This window comes from Rhinatrema bivittatum, unplaced genomic scaffold (genome assembly GCF_901001135.1).
Source record: "Rhinatrema bivittatum unplaced genomic scaffold, aRhiBiv1.1, whole genome shotgun sequence".
Lineage (NCBI taxonomy): Eukaryota > Metazoa > Chordata > Amphibia > Gymnophiona > Rhinatrematidae > Rhinatrema > Rhinatrema bivittatum.
The window spans coordinates 251,734-271,244 of NW_021820532.1; the positions used below are offsets into that span (position 1 = coordinate 251,734).

Sequence of the window (19,511 nt, forward strand, 5' to 3'; positions counted from 1 at the left end):
TGCCCCCAACACCCCCACATCCCCAGTCTGATACCATCAATACCACACCTACCATGCCCCCAACACCCCACATCCCCAGTCTGATACCATCAATACCACACCTGTCCTGCCCCCAACACCCCCACATCCCCAGTCTGATACCATCAGTACCACACCTGCCCTGCCCCCAACACCCCCACATCCCCAGTCTGATACCATCAATACCAGACCTGCCATGCCCCCAACACCCCCACATCCCCAGTCTGATACCATCAATACCACACCTGCCCTGCCCCCAACACCCCCACATCCCCAGTCTGATACCATCAATACCACACCTGTCCTGCCCCCAACACCCCACATCCCCAGTCTGATACCATCAATACCACAGCTGCCATGACCCGAACACTCTCCAAGTCCCCAACACCCCCATCCCCCTAAAACCACCCCCACCCACATAACCTAACCCCCCCCCCCCCCCCACTGCACACCATGCAGTCACACCTTCCCAGCATGCACCAGGCCCTGTCATTTACCTCTCCTGGACAGGAACTCTCTGTCTTTCTCTCTCTCTTTAAACTACCAAAAGTGCTCTCTAAAATCCCCTGGCATCGCTTCCAAAACCTTTTACCGCCTGAGGGTTTAGGGTCAGGGAGCTGGAGGAAGAGGAACAGAGAGACAAAAAGGGAAAATTGAAAGGAAACAGAGTATTATTTTGTGAGAGGGGTAGGACTGCTGTCTAAGGCTCTGTCCTCAGCCTAAAGCGGAAAACCCAAGCACCAGCAAGGTTTAGGAACCTGGGCAAAAATTGTTTCCCTGTCACTTTGTTTTTTGCTTTGTTTTTGGTGTTTTTCCTAATTTACTTATTTTTGTATTGTCTGTTTTTCCAGATTTTTTTTTTTTGCTTTTTTGCTCATCTTTTTTTTTTTTGTTTTCTTCTTCTTTTGTTTGTCATGTTTGGATTTTGTTAAATTGTGTCTGATGCTGTGCTTGATGTATTCTGTCTCTCCCTCTCATTTGGGCTGGCAAGAAGCAGTCCCAGTCCACAGTCGTGGCAGCTTCTCCCAGCCGTGGGCCCGTGACAGCGCTGTGCTGGCTCTTCCCGTTAGGCCCAGGCCCTGCAGATTAATGGCAGCTGCTCCTGGGCCCGGGCTCCCTGTGGCAGTGCTGCTTCTTGTCACACCCAGGCCTGCAGGCACCAGACACCAAGTTTTAGATACCTGCCATCCGGCCTTCTCCATCTCTGGGTATGGGCACAGGAAATTTCCAGCAAGGGTGTGCAATTTTTAACGTCTTTTATGCGGGTAAACCTGTTCCCTCACATAAAATGGACTTCTGAAGGCTGCTTAGCTAAGAGGTGGCCAACTCCAGTCCTCGAGAGCCACAAACGGGCCTGGTTTTCAGGATATCTGCATTGAATATGCATGAGAGAGATTTAAACATATAAAAATATAGAAATGATGGCAGAAGACGACCAAACGGCCCATCCAGTCTGCCCAGCAAGTTTCACACTTTTTGTTTTTACCTCATACTTCTGTTACTCTTGGCTCTTAGTAACCTTTTGGTTCTATTTCCCTTCCACCCCCACCATTAATGTAGAGAGCAGTGTTGGAGCTGCATCTAAGTGAAATATCTAGCTTGATTAGTTAGGGGTAGTAACCGCCGCAATAAGCAAGCTACACCCATGCTTATTTGTTTACCCAGACTAAATAATTCAGTCCTTGTTGGTTGTTGACTGTATATAGATTATTATTATTATTATATTATTTTTAATTTTTATATACCGGAATTCCTGTATACAATACAAATCAGTCCGGTTTACACTTTTCTTCATTCCCCCTGCCGTTGAAGTAGAGAGCTATGCTGGATATGCATTGAAAGTGAAGTATCACTCTTTCTCCTCTGCCATTGAAGCAGAGAGCTATGCTGGATATGCGTGAAGTATGCATGCATTGCCTCCGTTGTATGCACATTCATTGTGGATATCCTGAAAATCTGGCCTGCTTGTGGCTCTCGAGGAGCGAGCTGCCCCCCGGGCTAGCCTTTGTTCAGGTAAAAGGGCCGTTCTCGGTGGAGGTGGCAGGAGGGACATTTGATTTTTAAGATCTTCCTGGGTACTTTTCCCTCATAGGCCTGACCTGCACGGGAAGCAGACCCGGGCCGCGGCCGCACAGCGACCTGCTCTAACACAGTCACCTGCAGCCGCACGGAGACATTCTCCACCGGGCCGAAACGTCCTGGCAGTGGCTTCTCTCCAGAACTCACAGCTGCAGCTGCCGGCACAGAACAGCTCATCAGGCAGGCAGAGCAGACATGAACGTCGGCACCAAGCACCAGGCCCCTTCAGAGAGGCAGCATATATATATATATATATACACATACACCCCCCACTGCAGCCAGCGTAAGTATTTTTAGTCCTGGCTACACCTTACTCCCAAAATGCCCCCACCCCCACCCTCGCTTCCTCTCTCATAATTCTTGTAATTAAAATATTAGGGGGTGGCTGGTTTGAGAGTCGGGGAGATTCCTGAGAGAGGGGAAAGAACTCCTCACACACTTTAAGCCATGGAGGGGACCCCCCTGCTCTTCTGCCACAGGAGAGAACTGCTCCTCCCCCCACTCTACCAGCCAGCCGGTCCATATCAGTCGCGCAGTCCCTGGCATGAAACATTGAGAAACACTAAGCACAGGGTATTACTGAGAGAGGATCTGCGCTTACTGAAGCCAATCCAATCGGGAAATCTCGGCCAGGATTTTAATATTTAAATTCATTTTCTGTATTTATTTAAATAAAATGTATAGCCCGCACTATTATCAAGTCTGGGCAGATTACAAGGTGACATCCATGCTCTGGCACCAGGATTTAGTTAGCAGAATATACTGGGTATATATATGGACTCTGGCTTGGGTACCCGCAAGGAGCGGGTACCCAAGCCAGAGTCCAGAACCGCAGGTAGAGATCAGAGTCCAGCACTGAGGTCCGAGGAGACAGGAACAAGCACCAGTAGCAAAGGAACTCATTGCCACGTTGATTAGCGTAGGCCAATAAACCCCAACTTTTGATGTCGTCAATCGGGGATGCCCTGAGGTACCAGCCATAGCCTAGGAAGGCCTGATGGAGGTCAGCGGCGTCCCAGCCGCCATGAGAAGTCTCGGGAGGCAGACGGCATGCGGCGGTAGTGGCTAGTCACAGCCACGAGTTCCCCCGGAGAGGAGAGCAGGGCCGCTCATGGCATGAGTTGGGTCGGCGGCGGCCGCCCGCGGCAGATGGTCATAACAGATGATCAAGGGATAAAAGGGGCACTTAGGGATGACAAAGCCATAGAGAGACTAAATGAATTCTTTGCTTTGGTGTTCACTGAGGAAGATGTAAGAGAGATACCCATGCCAGAAATGATATTCAGAGGAACTGAAACAAATCTCAGTGAACCTGGAAGATGTATTAGGGCAAATTTACAAACTAAAGAATAACAAATCATCTGGACCAGATGGTATGCATCCAGGAGTGCTGAAAGAACTGAGAAATGAAATTGCGGACCTACTATTAGAAATTTGTAAACTATCATTTACCGTCTATGGTACCTTAAGACTGGAGGGCTGCCAATGTAATGCCAATTTTTTCAAAAGGGATCAAGAGGTAATCCAGGAAACTACAGAGCAATGAGTCTGACATCTGTGCCAGGCAAAATGAAAAAAAAAATATATAAAGAAAAATCTTTCTGAACCTATAGATAGGCATAGTTTAATGGGACAAAGCCAACATGGATTTACGCAGGGGAAGTCTTGCCTACCAATTTGCTACATTTTTTTTTTGAGGGCGTAAATAAACCTGTGATATAATATATCTGGATTTCCAGAAAGCATTTGACAAAGTCCCTCATGAGAGACTTCTTAGGAAATTAAAAGTCCTGGGATAGGGGGCAGTGTCTGATTGAGGATTGCTGACTGGTTAAAGGATAGAAAGCAGAGAGCAGGGCTAAATGGTAAATTTTCCCAATGGAGAAAGGTGAACAGTGCAGTGACCCAGGGATCTGTTCTGCGACCGATGCTTTTTAATATATTTATAAACGACCTGGCAATGGGAACAAATCTTCCAATAACACAAAATTCTTAAATCACAAGAGGACCCAGCTTGTTCTCATAGCATTTTTATTGTGTCTATCTGAAGAGATCTTTCCATCTGCGTTGTACAATTTCTTTCTTGTCTCAGATGAACATAAGCACTCAATCTATGGCTTTGCAGCAGCCTATTTTATGCTTTCCTTCAAGCTCCTTAATTCTCCTTAATAAAGCATTTGGTTGCCTCAGATGTACTTTTTGTAGATGACTCAAATAAGCTATAATATTTCCTTTAAGTGCAGCTTGAATGTGTTACATTCGGCAGCCTTGCCAGGAAAGATTCATGGCCCACGTCCAAGCAAAGGTCAGCTCCCCTGCCTGGGAATAGTTCAGACTTTCTCAACTAAAATGTCATGCTCAAATCTTCAAGGTTATGTATTTTGGGAGCAAAAACCCAAAGGAGCAGTAGAAAATAGGGGACGAAGTCTCGATGTGCATGAAAGAAAAGCGGGATCTGGGAATGGTTGTCATGCTGAACAAGGCAGCGGCAAAGGCCGCTGAGGTTTGATCTAAAAGGGCTTCCCAAGCCTGGTGACCCCACAGGATATCCGTCAAGGACCTGCAGGAGATAAATGTGCCTACACTGGAGACTCGGTCAGGAACACCCGGATGCTCGTACGCAGAGGCTGCTGGCACTTCATAGATCCAGAGATTTGCTGAATGTTCTCCACTTCATCAGATGGAAATGCCCAAAACTGAGAAACTGATCAAGGCGCTTCTTAAACACCTCTTCCAGGTGGAAAATCTGAAAAGCTCCTTCCATTGTAGAAACCAAACCTTAGTCTTCAGAAGCCTTCACATTTCAGACCTATTTCCTCGTTTCCGTTTATGGCAAAACTGATGGAAAATTGCCAATTTATTTAAAAGAAAACCATGTATGGACAGTGGCTAGACAAATATGTTCTCTGCTGCGACCCATCTTTTTTGGATATGGACAAAAGATTGAATGTTATCTGCGTACTACATTTTATAGCCTTCGCAAAGGTTGGAAAGAATTTTACAAATAGGATATTAAAAAGAAGAGCTGACAGTGCTGACCCCCGGGGAACACCCATGGTTATGGCTTCCCACAATGACATTTGGTTTCGAGACCTGAAAAGAACGGTCAGAAAGGAATGAGTCAAACCAAGCTAACACCGTCCCTGAAATGCCACACTCTTTTAGCCAAAACAGAAGAATTTTATGGCCTGGTGTGTCAAACGTGGCCGAGGTGTCTAAATTTATTTTATTTATTTAACAGTTTTATATACCGAGGTTCGGGTAACAGAGCTACTAATCACTTCGGTTTACATTTCAACAATTACAATGACAGTATAAAGTATAATGTCTTACAATGAACAGGGTGATTGAAACTTGGATAATATCTTACACTGAACGGGGAGAATACAATTTATATACAAAGAACTTGGAGGAACAATGTGTATAATCGCTGGGACTGACTTGGCGGGGCCTAAAGCCAACTGTCATGACGTTCATTGGGAGAGTGAGCTACTACGAATGGTTTATTAGTGCTGGAAGAAACTTGTGGATATGTCAAGGGCAGGGTCTACCCTTGGGATCTGTACTAGGGTAATTGGGTTAGGAGAAAGCTTGGTTGAACAACCAGGTCTTAAGTCTTTTTTTAAAGTTGGGTGTCGATTGTTCAAGCCTGAGGTCTGGTGGGAGTGAGTTCCAATGTTTAGGGCCAGCGGTGGACAGAGCTCTTCTACTTAGTGTTGTTTTGACAGGATGGGCCTGTAGAGTGCCTCTCTGAGCTAGTCTCGTCGGTCAGGAGGTAGTGTGAGGCTGTAATGGGATCATGAGATTAATTGGGATGTATTTATTTATTTGTTGAGTTTTATATACCTTCATTCGGTGAAGCCATCATAACGGTTTACAAGATTCAAATTGAAATTCTCTTAACAACTGAGAAAAAAAGGTATAACAGGATGCATATTAAACAAACATGTATCTAAGGCCACAAGCTAGACCTCTTCTGAGAAACTCCAGAACAGACATGAGCAGCTCCGAATTCAAATGCTTTCGGAATCCATACTGGTGTGGATCCAAAAGGTGGTTTTCTTCTACGAATTTTGAAAGTTACATAAGTCCACTTAAACGTAGACAGAACAAGCTTTCTTACTTGTCTCAGATGAACAGAATTCAGAGAGAATTTTCAGATTCCAGCCTATATGCGTCCATTTTAAAGATACCATGTTTCCAATGGAAGCCTGCATTATTGATTCAAGCTCGTCTTTCCATCCGCTCGTTAAATCCATAATTCATTCAGGTTTTTCTAAGTTACATGTTCTTTCAAGTTTAAAATGTCTGCTTGATAAGAGTGATTTTCATACCATGGCACAGGCTTCTATTTTGCCCCTTATTGACTTTTGAAATGCCATCTATTTGGTACTGAGATCCTTGCAGCTCCTAATAAACTCTGCTGCCCATCTGATCTCCAATCCAAACTAAAGAGAACACATCACTCCAGTGCTCACTGCTTTCAAAATCATTTGTTAATCGTGTTCTGGATCAGATAAACATCCATGTTTGCTATCCAGGCAGTTAAACTTTCTCTCTAATCAGTCCTCAAGACAAAGATTCTGCAAGTTTGAAATTATTTATTGTACAGGTAAATTCTACTTACAATTGTTGCATTTCAAACGTGAGCTCCTAGGCAAAGATCTTTGGTAACTGGAGACGAGGTAGGAGAAAGGGGGAAGGGAGTCTCTTGTGTTGCAGGAGTTGGTTTATGGTAGAGGTAGGAAGCATGAGGAATATGAGGCTGTGAAGATGCAGGGCTGGATTTAGACAAAGGCACATGCATCATCTTAAATCTGGCCCTGCGCAAATGAAATACCTCGCATTATTTAGACGCAGCTTGTAAGTCCATGGATTGTCCAACATGCCCGCAGCAATGAAATAACCAGTCTTAGCAGTTAGTCTACCAGTATGCCCAGTCCATCTGCTTCTCGTGATGACCCTGCTGGCACTTCAGGCTGACGTCCCCCAGGTCACCCAGACCCCCCTTAACTTTAACCATGTTTACGACCCCTTACACCAGAAACTGAGCAGCAGTGAAGAATATCCGCAAGTGAGGGGGCCATGCAAATCGCTTATAACATATCAGCTTGCTCACGTAAATGTTGTGGACCCCGCGTCGCGCGTGCACACTCGCGTCCATGCTGCTTCAGATGCGCGCGGCTTGTGAAACTTCACCCATGAGCGAGCTCTCTACAGCCGGCATTCATAAAGCGGCGCCAGGGGCCCGAAGGGAGGGCCACAGTCAGATGGGGCGCCGGATACTCCTTTTACTTCCTGCCGTCTCTGGGGGACTGAGACTCCGAGTACTTTATTCAGTGGGTGATTTGCATTTTATTCTCACAGTGTTTTGCTTTGCTAGTGCTGCTTTAGACGTGCAGTTTTTACAGCTTGGTGGGGTTGTAACTTTTGCTTTGCTGCTTTTATTTTGTCATCTGACAGTGGAATTGTGTTTTTATTTTCTGTTTATATTGCTTATTGATTCACATGTACCACGGCGCATAAAAGTGAATTTCAAAAGCCCGGCACGCGCCAAAACCGGGAGATATCTGCATAAATCAGGCCGGCGCGCACCGAGCGGATTTTAAAAGGTGCTCACGTACACGCGTGCTTGCGGCCAAGCGCACAAATGAAAAGTCTGCACAAAGTGGCGGGGTGTTCCTGGAATTTAACTTGAGATAAGTGCGTAAATACTTACACGCCCGGGTGCGTGCCGGGATTCCCTGCCATCGATGATGTGCAAGTTATAAAATAAAGATAAATAGACAGATTGGCGGGGTTTTAAGGGTCTGGGATAACAGGGGAGAAGGGGGGCCGTCAATATATATTTATAAATGATCTGGAAAGGAATACGACGAGTGAGATAATCAAATTTGCGGATGATACAAAATTATTCAGAGTAGTTAAATCACAAGCAGATTGTGATAAATTGCAGGAAGACCGTGTGAGACTGGAAAATTGGGCATCCAAATGGCAGATGAAATTTAATGTGGATAAGTGCAAGGTGTTGCATATAGGGAAAAATAACCCTTGCTGTAGTTACACGATGTTAGGTTCCATATTAGGAGTTACCACCCAAGAAAGAGATCTAGGCTTCATAGTGGATAACACATTGAACTCGTCTGTACAGTGTGCTGCGGCAGTCAAAAAAGCAAACAGAATGTTGGGAATTATTAGAAAGGGAATGGTGAATAAAACGGAAAATGTCATAATGCCTCTGTATCGCTCAGGGGATATATTGAAGCAGGGTGAGGCGGCCGCTTCAGGTGGCAAAAACTGCCCCCTCACCCCCCCAACGTCTCTAGCGGCCGCCAAAACAGAGAACGTGTGGAGTGCCGGGGGAGCCCGTCTGCCTGGCAGCGAAGGAAAAACGATGCTCAGCGGCCACCGGCAGAACTCAACCTGCCGATAAGAAAAGGCCCCGCGGGCTGCCAGGAGATCCCAACCTGCCCGGCAGCTGAAGAACAAGCCAAGACCTCCTGTGCCGCCATTCTCTGTACATGAATGTGAGAGAGAGAGAGGGAAAGAAAGAGAGTCCCCCCTTCCAGCTCCCACTCCCCCTCTCCCACTAATCCACAGAAACCCCAGGACGACTGGAAATCCGACGTTCCCAGGTGTGGATTGTTTTATGCTTACCAGGTTTCATTACGCCAAGAAACCTGTCATATCACTTTTAAGAAAAATTTGAAAACGTGGCTCTTCCGGCAAGCCTTTCCAGAATCGCAGGAACATTCAGACACGGGCCAAAGAGCAAAATAATTCACTACAAGTCCCATGACCACACCATAAATTCCACGTCCGCCCACATCTCTTCTCTTCAAGGCCCGATTACACCTCATCTGGACATCACAAATTAGCTCATCATTTATTCTTTAGTTATTTTCTACATGTTCTCACATTTTTTGACGAGTTACTGTTGTCTATATATATATATATATTTTATACTATGCTATTTATTGTTTATTTTATCACAAGTTAGTTATTTTCGCTATTATCTTTTTTACTACATGTTATTTACTATATATATGCTCGTTATTCGAAGAGTCACTGTTGTCTATTTAATATTTATTCTCATGTTCTGAAACTCCGTTTATTGTAACGCCTCACCGCGATAGATTTTGTTTTATGTAAACCGACCTGATTTGATATTTGTATCGAGAATGTCGGTATATAAAAATGCTAAATAAATAAAATAAATTATTGGGCACTTTTCCATGAGTCTGCTGTTTGCAAATATTTTATTAATGTCTGGGAAACGGTTTATAATTTTTACATGAGATTTTAAATGATTGGCTGTTATGCTATTCGTCAAATGAAAGATTTGTTCTTATTACTGTAGCATGGTTTTACTGTTCTGACTGTTTGGTATTTCTTGATTTGATTGTTTTGAGGAATGGCATTTCTGTTTTTCCACTGTTGCACTGCATACAGTGTGGCTTGTTGCGGTTTTCTGTTCACTTTTTGTCTACGTGTTTCTGTTTGTAGCGCATGGTCTCTTTATTCTGCGTTTGGTGAGGAGCTGCACGTGCAATGGAGGTGAAGCCTCCTGCTAGGGTGAAATCTCTATTTTAGGATCTGCAGCAGGCTGGCTTTTCCTGTTTTCCTGATAGGAGGTGCATTGGTTTTTTAGGAGCTGGTGTAATATCTGCAGTATGGGACGTATACTACTAGGCCAGAGCTCCCCAAACTTGGCCTGGGGACCCTGAGTCTCCTGTATCTCCTGCCTATGCCTTATGGATACCCTGAAGCCCTGCCCTAGGCCAGGTTCTCAAGCCCTTGTAGGGATTCGCTCTCCTCGGGGCCCAGTTTCCTCTGGCTGGTGCTCTAAAGCAGAGGAACTTCCCGGCAGTCGTATTACCGGGACGAACGCCGTACCCGGGTTCAGGGCTTGTCCCGTCCACCTTCCCTTCCCCCTCCCCCAGCATGCGGCACACACCTGCTGGTCCCCCTCTTCAGCCTCCATCTGCCGTTTCTCGGGCCCCTCCTTGCTGATGCCGAGACTCGGGCCCGCTGCCTCTCCCGGGCTCCCTGAGGCTGGCTGGGGCGTCGGGACCACGGGAACCTCCGAGGGCTCCAGGGTCGAAGCCTGCCCCGAGAGATCAGCGCCCCTGGTCTGCTCCGTCAGTGCCTCACGGCTGCCAGGGGGGTCCTGTGCGGGCCGCTGAGCAGGAGGCAGGGGGCTGCCTGGTTCCCTCGCGGGTCTCTGGGGCACGTCTGAGGATTGGGGCAGCAGGAAGTCCTCCTCCTCCTGCAGCCCAGCTCTCTCAGCACAGCAATCCTGCAAGAACCAGAGAAATCATCAGCACAGGAACGGGGCTCCTTCCGCACACACATCTCTTCCTTACATGCACTGCGCTCCTTCCTGAAATTCAGCCACAATACAACATGAAGTGAGGTTACGTGCACAGAGGGCAATCTTCATCCTCCCTGTGGCATCAACATGGGTAGGTTTGTACCTGCATCTCCTCACTCCCCTTACCTAACTCGGCCTCTTCCTTCAAGTGGCATTAGATCAGGTGGAGGATCTGTGGGACTGAGGAAGGAAGGGGAAATGGGCAGAGTGGATGGGCCTGCAGACCTTTATCTGCCATTCCGGGTTTCTCCTTCTATTTACTCACTTCCACCATTCTGAATATGAGTAATCAGAGGCATCATGGTGCTGACTTTCACAGCCCCATGCAGGTGTCAAACTGGAACACATAAAGCATGAATACAGCACGGACAACTGAAGAGCAGATCTTCATCACAGTCCCATACAGGTGTCACACTGGTACACGTAAAGAATGAATACAGCACGGACAACTGAAGAGCAGATCTTCCTCAGAGCTCCATGCGGGTGTCACACTGATACACAAAGCATGAATACAGCACAGACAGCTGAAGAGCAGATCTTCATCACAGCCCAATGCAGGGGTCACACATACACGTAAAGCATGAATACAGCACAGACAGCTGAAGAGCAGATCATCACAGCCCCATGCAGGGGTCACACATACACGTAAAGCATGAATACAGCACAGACAGCTGAAGAGCAGATCATCACAGCCCCATGCAGGGGTCACACTGATACACATAAAGCATGAATACAGCACAGACAGCTGAAGAGCAGATCTTCATCAGAGCCCCATGCAGCCGTCACACTGATACACGTAAAGCATGAATACAGCACAGACAGCTGAAGAGCAGATCTTCATCACAGCCCCATGCAGGTGTCACACTGATACACGTAAAGCATGAATACAGCACAGACAGCTGAAGAGCAGATCTTCATCAGAGCCTCATGCAGGCGTCACACTGATACACGTAAAGCATGAATACAGCACAGACAGCTGAAGAGCGGATCTTCATCAGAGCCCCATGCACTGATATATTGGTATGGTAATTCTCAAACAGCTTTTAGCAAGCAGTTTCCAAGCAGGTGGATGCACTGGAAGCTGCTTTGCAGTTTGCTGCTGGGCCCTTTACTGATGCCAGCATCCGTGCTGGGGAGGTGCTTGGGAGCAGCTCCAGCTTTCTGCCTGGATACGCAAGCGCATGCTTTCCCAAATTGAAGCTGTTTGCTTGATCCAAGCCCATCTTTTCTTATTGAAGCCCCTCCGGAAGACTTTTTACCTTGGCTGTGTCAGCCAGTGACTGCCTCTCTGCAAGAGAGTTGTGTCCCTTCTGATGTTGAGAAAGGAAAGTTGGTTCATACCTGCTAATTTCTGTTCCTGCAGTACCACGGATCAGTCCAGACTGCTGGGATTTGCCTCCCCTCCAGCAGCTGGAGACAGAGAAACTTTCCCCGACACTGTACATAACCTGGTGTGCCACCTGCAGTCCCTCAGTATTGAGCTGTACCCAAGCCAAGATACCACTGAACCTAAACAAACACATCCCTGCCTTAACCCGTTCCTCCAAACCAGCAGAAGGAAGTGGAAACAATCCTTTTCAATGATAAAACAACAGAATAACACGGGCCCCTCGTCAGTCTATTAAGAAGAACAGATCCAGCGGACTCTCCAATGCTTTTTCTCTGTAACCGGGCGGGCGTCTGGACTGATCCATGGTACTGCAGGAATGAAAATTAGCAGGTAAGAACCAATTTTCCTTTCCCTTTACGTACCCGGATCAGTCCAGGACACCTGGGATGTTCCCAAGCTTTCCTAACCAGGGTGGGACTGCGAGGGTCCTGCTCTTAGCACACTTTCACCAAAGCTCATGGGATGCTGAGCCTGAAAATCCAAATGGTAATGTCTGGCGAAAGTGTGCAATGACCTTTACATAGCCGGCCTACAGATTTCCTGTGGCGACACCTGCTGACGTTCTGCCCAGGATGCCGCTTGCCAACGAGCGCAACGAGATCCCAAACCCTCGGGGACAGAGCGAACCTGACATCCGTAAGCCAAACCTATCGCCTCTTTCAGCTTTATTTATTTATTAGCTTTTATATATCGACATTCGTGGGCACATCATGCTGGTTTACAATATAACGGAAGGAGGAAAATACAAAAAACCAGGGTGGGGGGAGAGGGAGCAGATAGGAAGAGAGAAGAGGGCGAGAGAAGAGAGGGAAAAACAGGAAGAGGAGAAAAGGAACAGTACCTGATGGAAAACAACAGAAGAACATACAGGCTGATACAGTACAGTCCGTCGGAGCGCACTGTCACCCTGCTCTTGGACGCGCGTTTTCCCTTACCCCTTATTCAGTAAGGGGAGGAAAACGCGCATCCAACCCGTGGCCCCTAATAGCGCCCTCAACATGCAAATGCATGTTGAGGGCGCTATTAGGTATGCGCGCGGGATACAGAAAGTAAAATGTGCAGCCAAGCCGCACATTTTACTCTAAGAAATTAGCGCCGACCCAAAGGTCGGCGCTAATTTCTTCCGGCAACGGGAAAGTGCACAGAAAAGCAGTAAAATCTGCTTTTCTGTGCACCCTCCACCTTAATATCATGGCGATATTAAGTCGGAGGTCCCGAAGAGTAAAAAAAAAAAAAAAATGTAAAATGGACCCGCGGCTGTCGGGCCGAAAACCGGACGCTCAGTTTTGCCGGCGTCCGGTTTCTGAGCCCGTGGCTGTCAGCGAGTTTGAGAACTGACGCCGGCAAAATTGAACGTCGGCTGTTAAACCCACTGACAGCTGCCACTTTGGGCCAAAAGGAGTCGCTAGGGACGCACTAGTGTCCCTAGCGCCTCCTTTTCCCAGTTTCTACCGTGCCACCTAATTTGAATACTGTATCGCGCGCAGCGGCGAGGGGCCAGCACGCGCACCGGGAGAGCAGGCGTTCGTCTGCTGTCCCGCGGACTTTACTGAATTGGTCTGATAATAAGTAGCATTGCAAATTATACACTCAATAAGGGACTGTGGATATAACCTTATATAAATTATACACACCAAAAAGTATTATATACAATAATATACATTATCTTTAACTAGTACATACAGGAGACACTATATATGACATTACAAATTATATGCACTATGTATAGACTAGCAGGGTTGCTATAGGGAAAAAGGTAGGGTTTAAGGACAGGAGAAGGTGAAAGGGGTATAAACGGGGGTATATAAGGAGGTGCAGAGAAATGGGAGACAGAACAGAGGACAATTAAAGGAATAACGGAGAAGGCTATGAGCGCGTTAATGTCGAGGGCTCTTTCTCTGAAGGCGTAGAGGGAAGCAGGGGGACTGCGTAGCTTCATGTCCCTTCTTTGTGCCACTACATAGTACAAAAAGATATCTGATAGCCCAAAGCTATAAGAGACCTCAAGAGACCGCAGCAAGACCCTTCTTACATCCAACAGCCTCAACTCCTTCGTGTGAGCTGTAGACGCATTCAGATTTGGAAAAGCCGGCAGTTCCAGCGACTGATTCACATGAAAAGACGACAGCGCCTTAGGTAGAAAAGAAGGAACTGTATGCAAGGCGAGCCCATCATCTGCAATCCTCCGAAAAAGGATTCCCTGCATGAAAATCCTCCGAGCGGAACAAATCACCACCAAGGACACAACCGTCAAGGTAAGATCCTTTCTAGCTGATCTGCGAAGCGGCTCAAACACTGCCTTACACAACCCCCTGAGAACCAAGTGAAGGCCCCGGGGGAGACGCACGCTTTCCTCACCGCGGAGAAGACGCCCCATATCTGGGTGTGACGCTAGGGCTGCTCCCTGGAGTTTGCCTCTAAGACACCTCAAAGCTGCCACCTGGCCCCCAAACTCTTACCTGTCAGATCCTTGCCTCTGGGCCCCTCCTGCAGCTCAATTCTGACCAAGAACGTCGATTTGACTGAAAGCGAGGCCACGAGGAGAAGACATGTTTGACGCTCTTTGGTTTGTTCTCTGGCAGCTTATGTGACTTATTGTTGCCCAGATGCTTCACCAGCTCCTCTAAGTCCTCTCCAAAAACAACTTTCCCTTAAAGGGTAACGCTTCTGAGACGTAGACCAAACGTCCGCCAACCAGTTCTGCAACCCAAGGAGTCGCCTGGCCGAGACCACTGACATCATAGTTCATGAGGACGTTTGGATCAGGTCATATAGCGCAACTGCTCCATAGGCCACCTCCGTTCCAGCCACTCCTCCTGCTTTGCCTCTGACGCTGAGGTCGTCGTATCTGACCGCAACCGCTGCACCCAGCTCTAACCAGCCTGAAGCATGAAACCGCTGCACACCGCAGCTCGAATACCTGGAGCGGACACCTCAAACATCTTTTTGAGATAGATCTCCAACTTTCTATCCTGTTTGTCCTTAAGCACAGCCAATTCAGGGACTGGGAAAGTTGTTCTCTTGGTGACAGCTGACACTGAGGCATCCACTTTTGGCAACTGCAACAAAGCCAAAAACATCCATAGCTCTGCCAACCTTCAATCTGGTATCCGGGGTCTCCCAGCTTCTTCACAGACCTATGGAGCGGGAAAGCCCTCGCAGGCTCTCTCAAACCTTCCATAACCGGGTCTACCTCCTCGTGGTCAGACTCTTCCCTCGACTTCCTTAAGGGCATGCAGAATTAGGGGCCCCAACTCCTTTCTATGGAAAAAGCAAACCACCTTAGGATCATCCCCTTCAACTGCTGGAGCCTGGCCCTGCTCCTCATCCGGACCCTGAAGATCCAGGGAAGCACCTACGTCCGGAGAGTCCGCCACCAGGGATTCAGCGACATCCGACTCCCCCCCCCTTCCCGAGGTCTCATCCGCATCCCCCGACGGCTCCACCAGACCCAGGACTCAGCGAACCCTGACCCTGCGGGACCTCGAGCCTAGGAAGGGACCACCCCATGGACCTCCTGGCACGATATGTCCTGTACAAGAGGAGTACGAAATCCTGGTCATCAGGATCCTGCTCCAAGGAATCTTCCTCTTCCCCAGGCAGAGTTCCCGGGACACCTGAGCCTTTGTGGGATCTCCAACAGCCGGTGAGAGCAGAGGGGGGAAAAGCTTCCCACTCCTGCTGCCCTCTCAGCTGCCGCTTGAAAGGAATTTAAAATGGCTGCCGTTCCTTCCGAAATCGGGAACGGGACGTCTGCCGCCGTGGCCATCTCCTGTACACCTTGTGGCTGACCGCAGCCAATCTGCTGCCACCGCTGGCGTTCCCACGTTGCCCTCCCCGCAGGAGAGGCAAAAACCGCCGTGAAAAGCCTCGCCGCGTGATTCGCGGTCCAACAGAAAATGAGTCCTTTTTTTTTTTTTAATGCTTAACTTTAAGTTGCAAACTAACTACCCAGAAAAAAAGAAGAAGAAGAAAATACATAGCTGAAAACGGGCGGCAGGTATCAGGCGTCCTCCTGAGAGGAGGAAGGGAGCTGGCACCACCACTATTCCCCCTCCGGTGAAGAAGGACTGAGACATTAAAAGGGTCACCAAGCCCCCTGCTCATCCACCTCTCAACCAGAAGGGATGGCCCCACCAGGATCTGCCAACTTTCTGGGAGGGACACCTCCGAATCCTGAATTGCCTTTCACTTTACTCTTTTTTTTTTTTCCAACTATCCTAAGACTGCAGGTTTTGCACCCCTACCATCTGCTGGAGACCGAGAAATCCTGAGGGACTGCGGGTGGCCCACCAGGTTATGTGCCAGTCTCTGTCTCCATCTGCTGGACGGGAGGCAAAACCCAGGACTCCGCAGTAATCCGTGGTACTACAGGAACGGAAATTAGCAGGTACAAACCAACTTTCCTTTCTCTTGCAGAGAGGCAGTCACTATCTGACATAGCCAAGGTAAAATGTCTTCTGGAAGGGCTTCAATAAGAAAAGATGGGCGTGGATCAAGCAAACAGCTTCGATTTGGGAAAGCATGCAGTTAAATATCCAGGCAGAAAGCTGGAAGGAAGGCAAAACCCAGGAGTCTGGACTGATCTGGGAACGTACAGGGAAAACTGTTTTAATTCCATTGTTAAAATCAAACATTCTGCAGGCTTCAGCTTGCAATAATTATTGTCCAGCGGTGAATGTACCTTTTTATTTTAGGTAATTGAGAAAGCAGGGTTTCAGCAGCTATCCCGGTATTTGGATGAGGTGGTCGGGGTGTAAGGGGGGTACAGTACAGAGACGGTGTTGTTAGCCGTAAAGAGGGAAGTTATGTACTCTAGAGAGAGAGGTGAAGAAGCTTTTCTGATTTTGCTAGAGCTTTCGAGTGCCTTGGACTTGGTCGACCACAGTATTTTGTTGAAACGCTGTGAACAGGTAGGAATGAGAGGGAAGGTCTTCGGTGGTTTTAGTTAGGGGTCGAATTTCAGAACCGTTTGCGATAAACTGCGGTGTTCCCCAGGGCTCCGCACCGGCCCCGCTGCTGTTTCATGTTTTTATGTAAACCTCCAAACGAAGAGGAATAAGTCAGCCTCACGTACAAAGGTCAAGGCAAAAAGAGAATGAGGTGCATAGACCTTTGGAAATAGAGCTGGACTCCACTCGTAGGTGTGAGGCGACTTAAGAGTGTACTTTAATGAAGACCTAAACAGTTTTGGTCAACGGTCCATATTCAAAGAGTTGTTAACAGCGGAGATCAGTCCCCCGACACGAACGGGTTTCACGTCTGAGTCGCATCGGGAGGGACTGACCTGAAGAAACCTGGACATACAAAGGACCGTTGACGAATCCATACTGGAATTGTCGGTGGTCTCGTACATTTACTGGCTTATAGGAGCAGCCAGTGAGCCAGCTCGCTTGCCCCAAACAGGCTAACGCTGCTGGCATCACCACGTCCAGCAGCTGGGGACACCACCACTCCATGCGGCTTGAGTCGCTGCCGACACTGGCTATTGGGTCCTCCCTTAGGCACACATCAATACTTAAAGGCCTTGTAGCAGAAACTTCATTTGCCAGGACCCCTCGTTGACATCTCACAATCTATTTAAACTCTGGCCCTGCAACACTACTCTGCCTCAGGAATGTATTTATTTATCAAGTTTTATATACCGTCGTTCGGTTTCGCCATCACAACGGTTTACAAAGTTTCGATGTTTAACAGAGTTTCCATGGGTCAACTGTCTTCAAGAATGTGAGTTGCTGCTTCCTCTGCACTTCTAGCCTTGTCCCGTCTCTTCAGCTTTGTCTTTGTCCAGCCTTGTCCTCATCTTTGGCCTCACCCAGCCTTGCCTTTGTCCTCACCTTTATTCTCCTAGCCTGCCTGCCCTCGGACTGTTCCTCAGAACTAACCATAGCCTGTGTCCTGACTACTTGTGCTTGCTGCCCACCTCAGATCTTAGCTTAGACAACGACCTCTCTTGCCTGCTGCCTGCCATTGACCACAGCCTGGACTCTCACCACTTCCGATTGCTGCCTGCCTCCGACCTCAGCCTAACACCAGATCTACTCTCCCGCCTATGCCCCAGAGACTTCCACCCAAGACCTGCCAGCCCCTGGAACCCAAAGACTCAACCTGAGGTGAACGGGGCTGGTCCAGGCGAATCTCCAGCTCAGTGCCTGCACCGTTTGCTCTGCCAGCTGGCGGTGAGGTCCTACAGGGCCTTCCCGCTAGGTTGACTCAACCTCACCCCAACAGAAAGGTCCACAATCCTAACACGTTCCTTTGTATGTCCGAGTTCCTTCAGGTCCGTCCCTCCCAATGCAACTCAGATATGAAAAACAATCATGTGGAGGGACTGATCTCCACTGTTAACAACTCTTTGAATATGGTCCGTTGACCAGAACTGTTTAAGTCTTCATTAAAGTTCACTCACACATAAGAGTAGAGTCCAGCTCTGTTTCCAAAAGTGTAGGCACCTCACCCTCTCTTGCCTTAATGTTTTTATGTGCCTGTTGGGGGCGCTATTTTGCTTTTTAGGTTTTCTGTCTGCAGCGGACATCAAACTGGGAGGGGTGTAGCTGCTCCATTCCTAAATTTGAATGAAGATCTGCAGAAGATCTCAGGGTGGTTGTAGGAGGAGGGCAGTGGTGAGAGGAAGATCTCAGGGTGGTTGTAGGAGGAGGGCAGTGGTGAGAGGAAGATCTCAGGGTGGTTGTAGGAGGAGGGCAGTGGTGAGAGAATGGTCTCAGCTGGAGGTGGAAGGCTTTGCAATCTCTTGCCTAGAGAGATTCATTTGGAAACAAACCATTTATTGTTCAGGAAGAAGTTAAAGCTTGGCTTTTCCAAATTATGCAGAATAAGCGAAATAGGAGGCTGGAGGAAATGCCAGGTTCTCATTCATTTTTCTGACTGTTTATTTTAAATGTTTTAATTTTTGTGGATGCTGCATTGGTCTGATTGGTGCGGTAGATAAATAAGAAATAAGATGAAAATGCAAAGCTTGTGCGTAAGGTCTGCCTTTGACCCCCCCCTCCCCCGGCAGGGCATGTAAACGTAAGTGGGATAAGGCTTGTGTGTGCAATGTAACCCCCCCTCCCCCCAACCAGCAGCTTTCCAAAAGCCTTGCACTCACACAAAGCAGAGCTCATGCCCTGAAATCCTTCCAAAAGCAGGAGTACAGCAGGGAGAGGCGAAAAGGTCAGGAGGGTCAGTGCAGGAAAGAGGCCCGTGAGTATTCTCAAGAATGGAGATCCTCCTGTGCCGATATCTGCACCTGGGGCGGGGCTTCCTCGCCACCACCTGACGGGGTGAGGGGGTTTCTCACTGACAAGTTGATGGGGTGAGGATTCTCACTGGCAGATGACAGAGGCGGGGTTTCTCACTACTAGCTGATGGGGGAGGGGTTTCTCACTGCTACCTGATGGGGGAGGGGGTTCTCACTGCTAGCTGATGGGGGAGGGGTTCTCACTGCTACCTGATGGGGAAGGGGTTTCTCACTACTACCTGATGGGGGAGGGGTTTCTCACTGCTAGCTGATGGGGTAGGGGTTCTCACTGCTAGCTGATGGGGGAGGGGTTTCTCACTGCCAGGTGATGGGGGAGGGGTTCTCACTGCTACCTGATGGGGTAGGGGTTCTCACTGCTAGCTGATGGGGGAGGGGTTTCTCACTGCTAG

The 19,511-nt window shown here is 48.2% G+C and overlaps 1 protein-coding gene across 3 annotated transcripts in view; it reads right to left on the reverse strand.

Moving 5' to 3' along the window:
• The window catches only part of LOC115081703 (spectrin beta chain, non-erythrocytic 2-like), a 150,375-nt gene that overhangs the window by 54,467 nt on the left and 76,397 nt on the right, over nt 1–19,511 (reverse strand). For all 3 annotated transcript variants that reach the window (XM_029586124.1, XM_029586123.1, XM_029586125.1), the window contains one exon: nt 10,055–10,396. In XM_029586124.1, the coding sequence (XP_029441984.1) occupies nt 10,055–10,396 (342 nt within the window). The remainder of the gene's footprint in view (nt 1–10,054; nt 10,397–19,511) is intronic.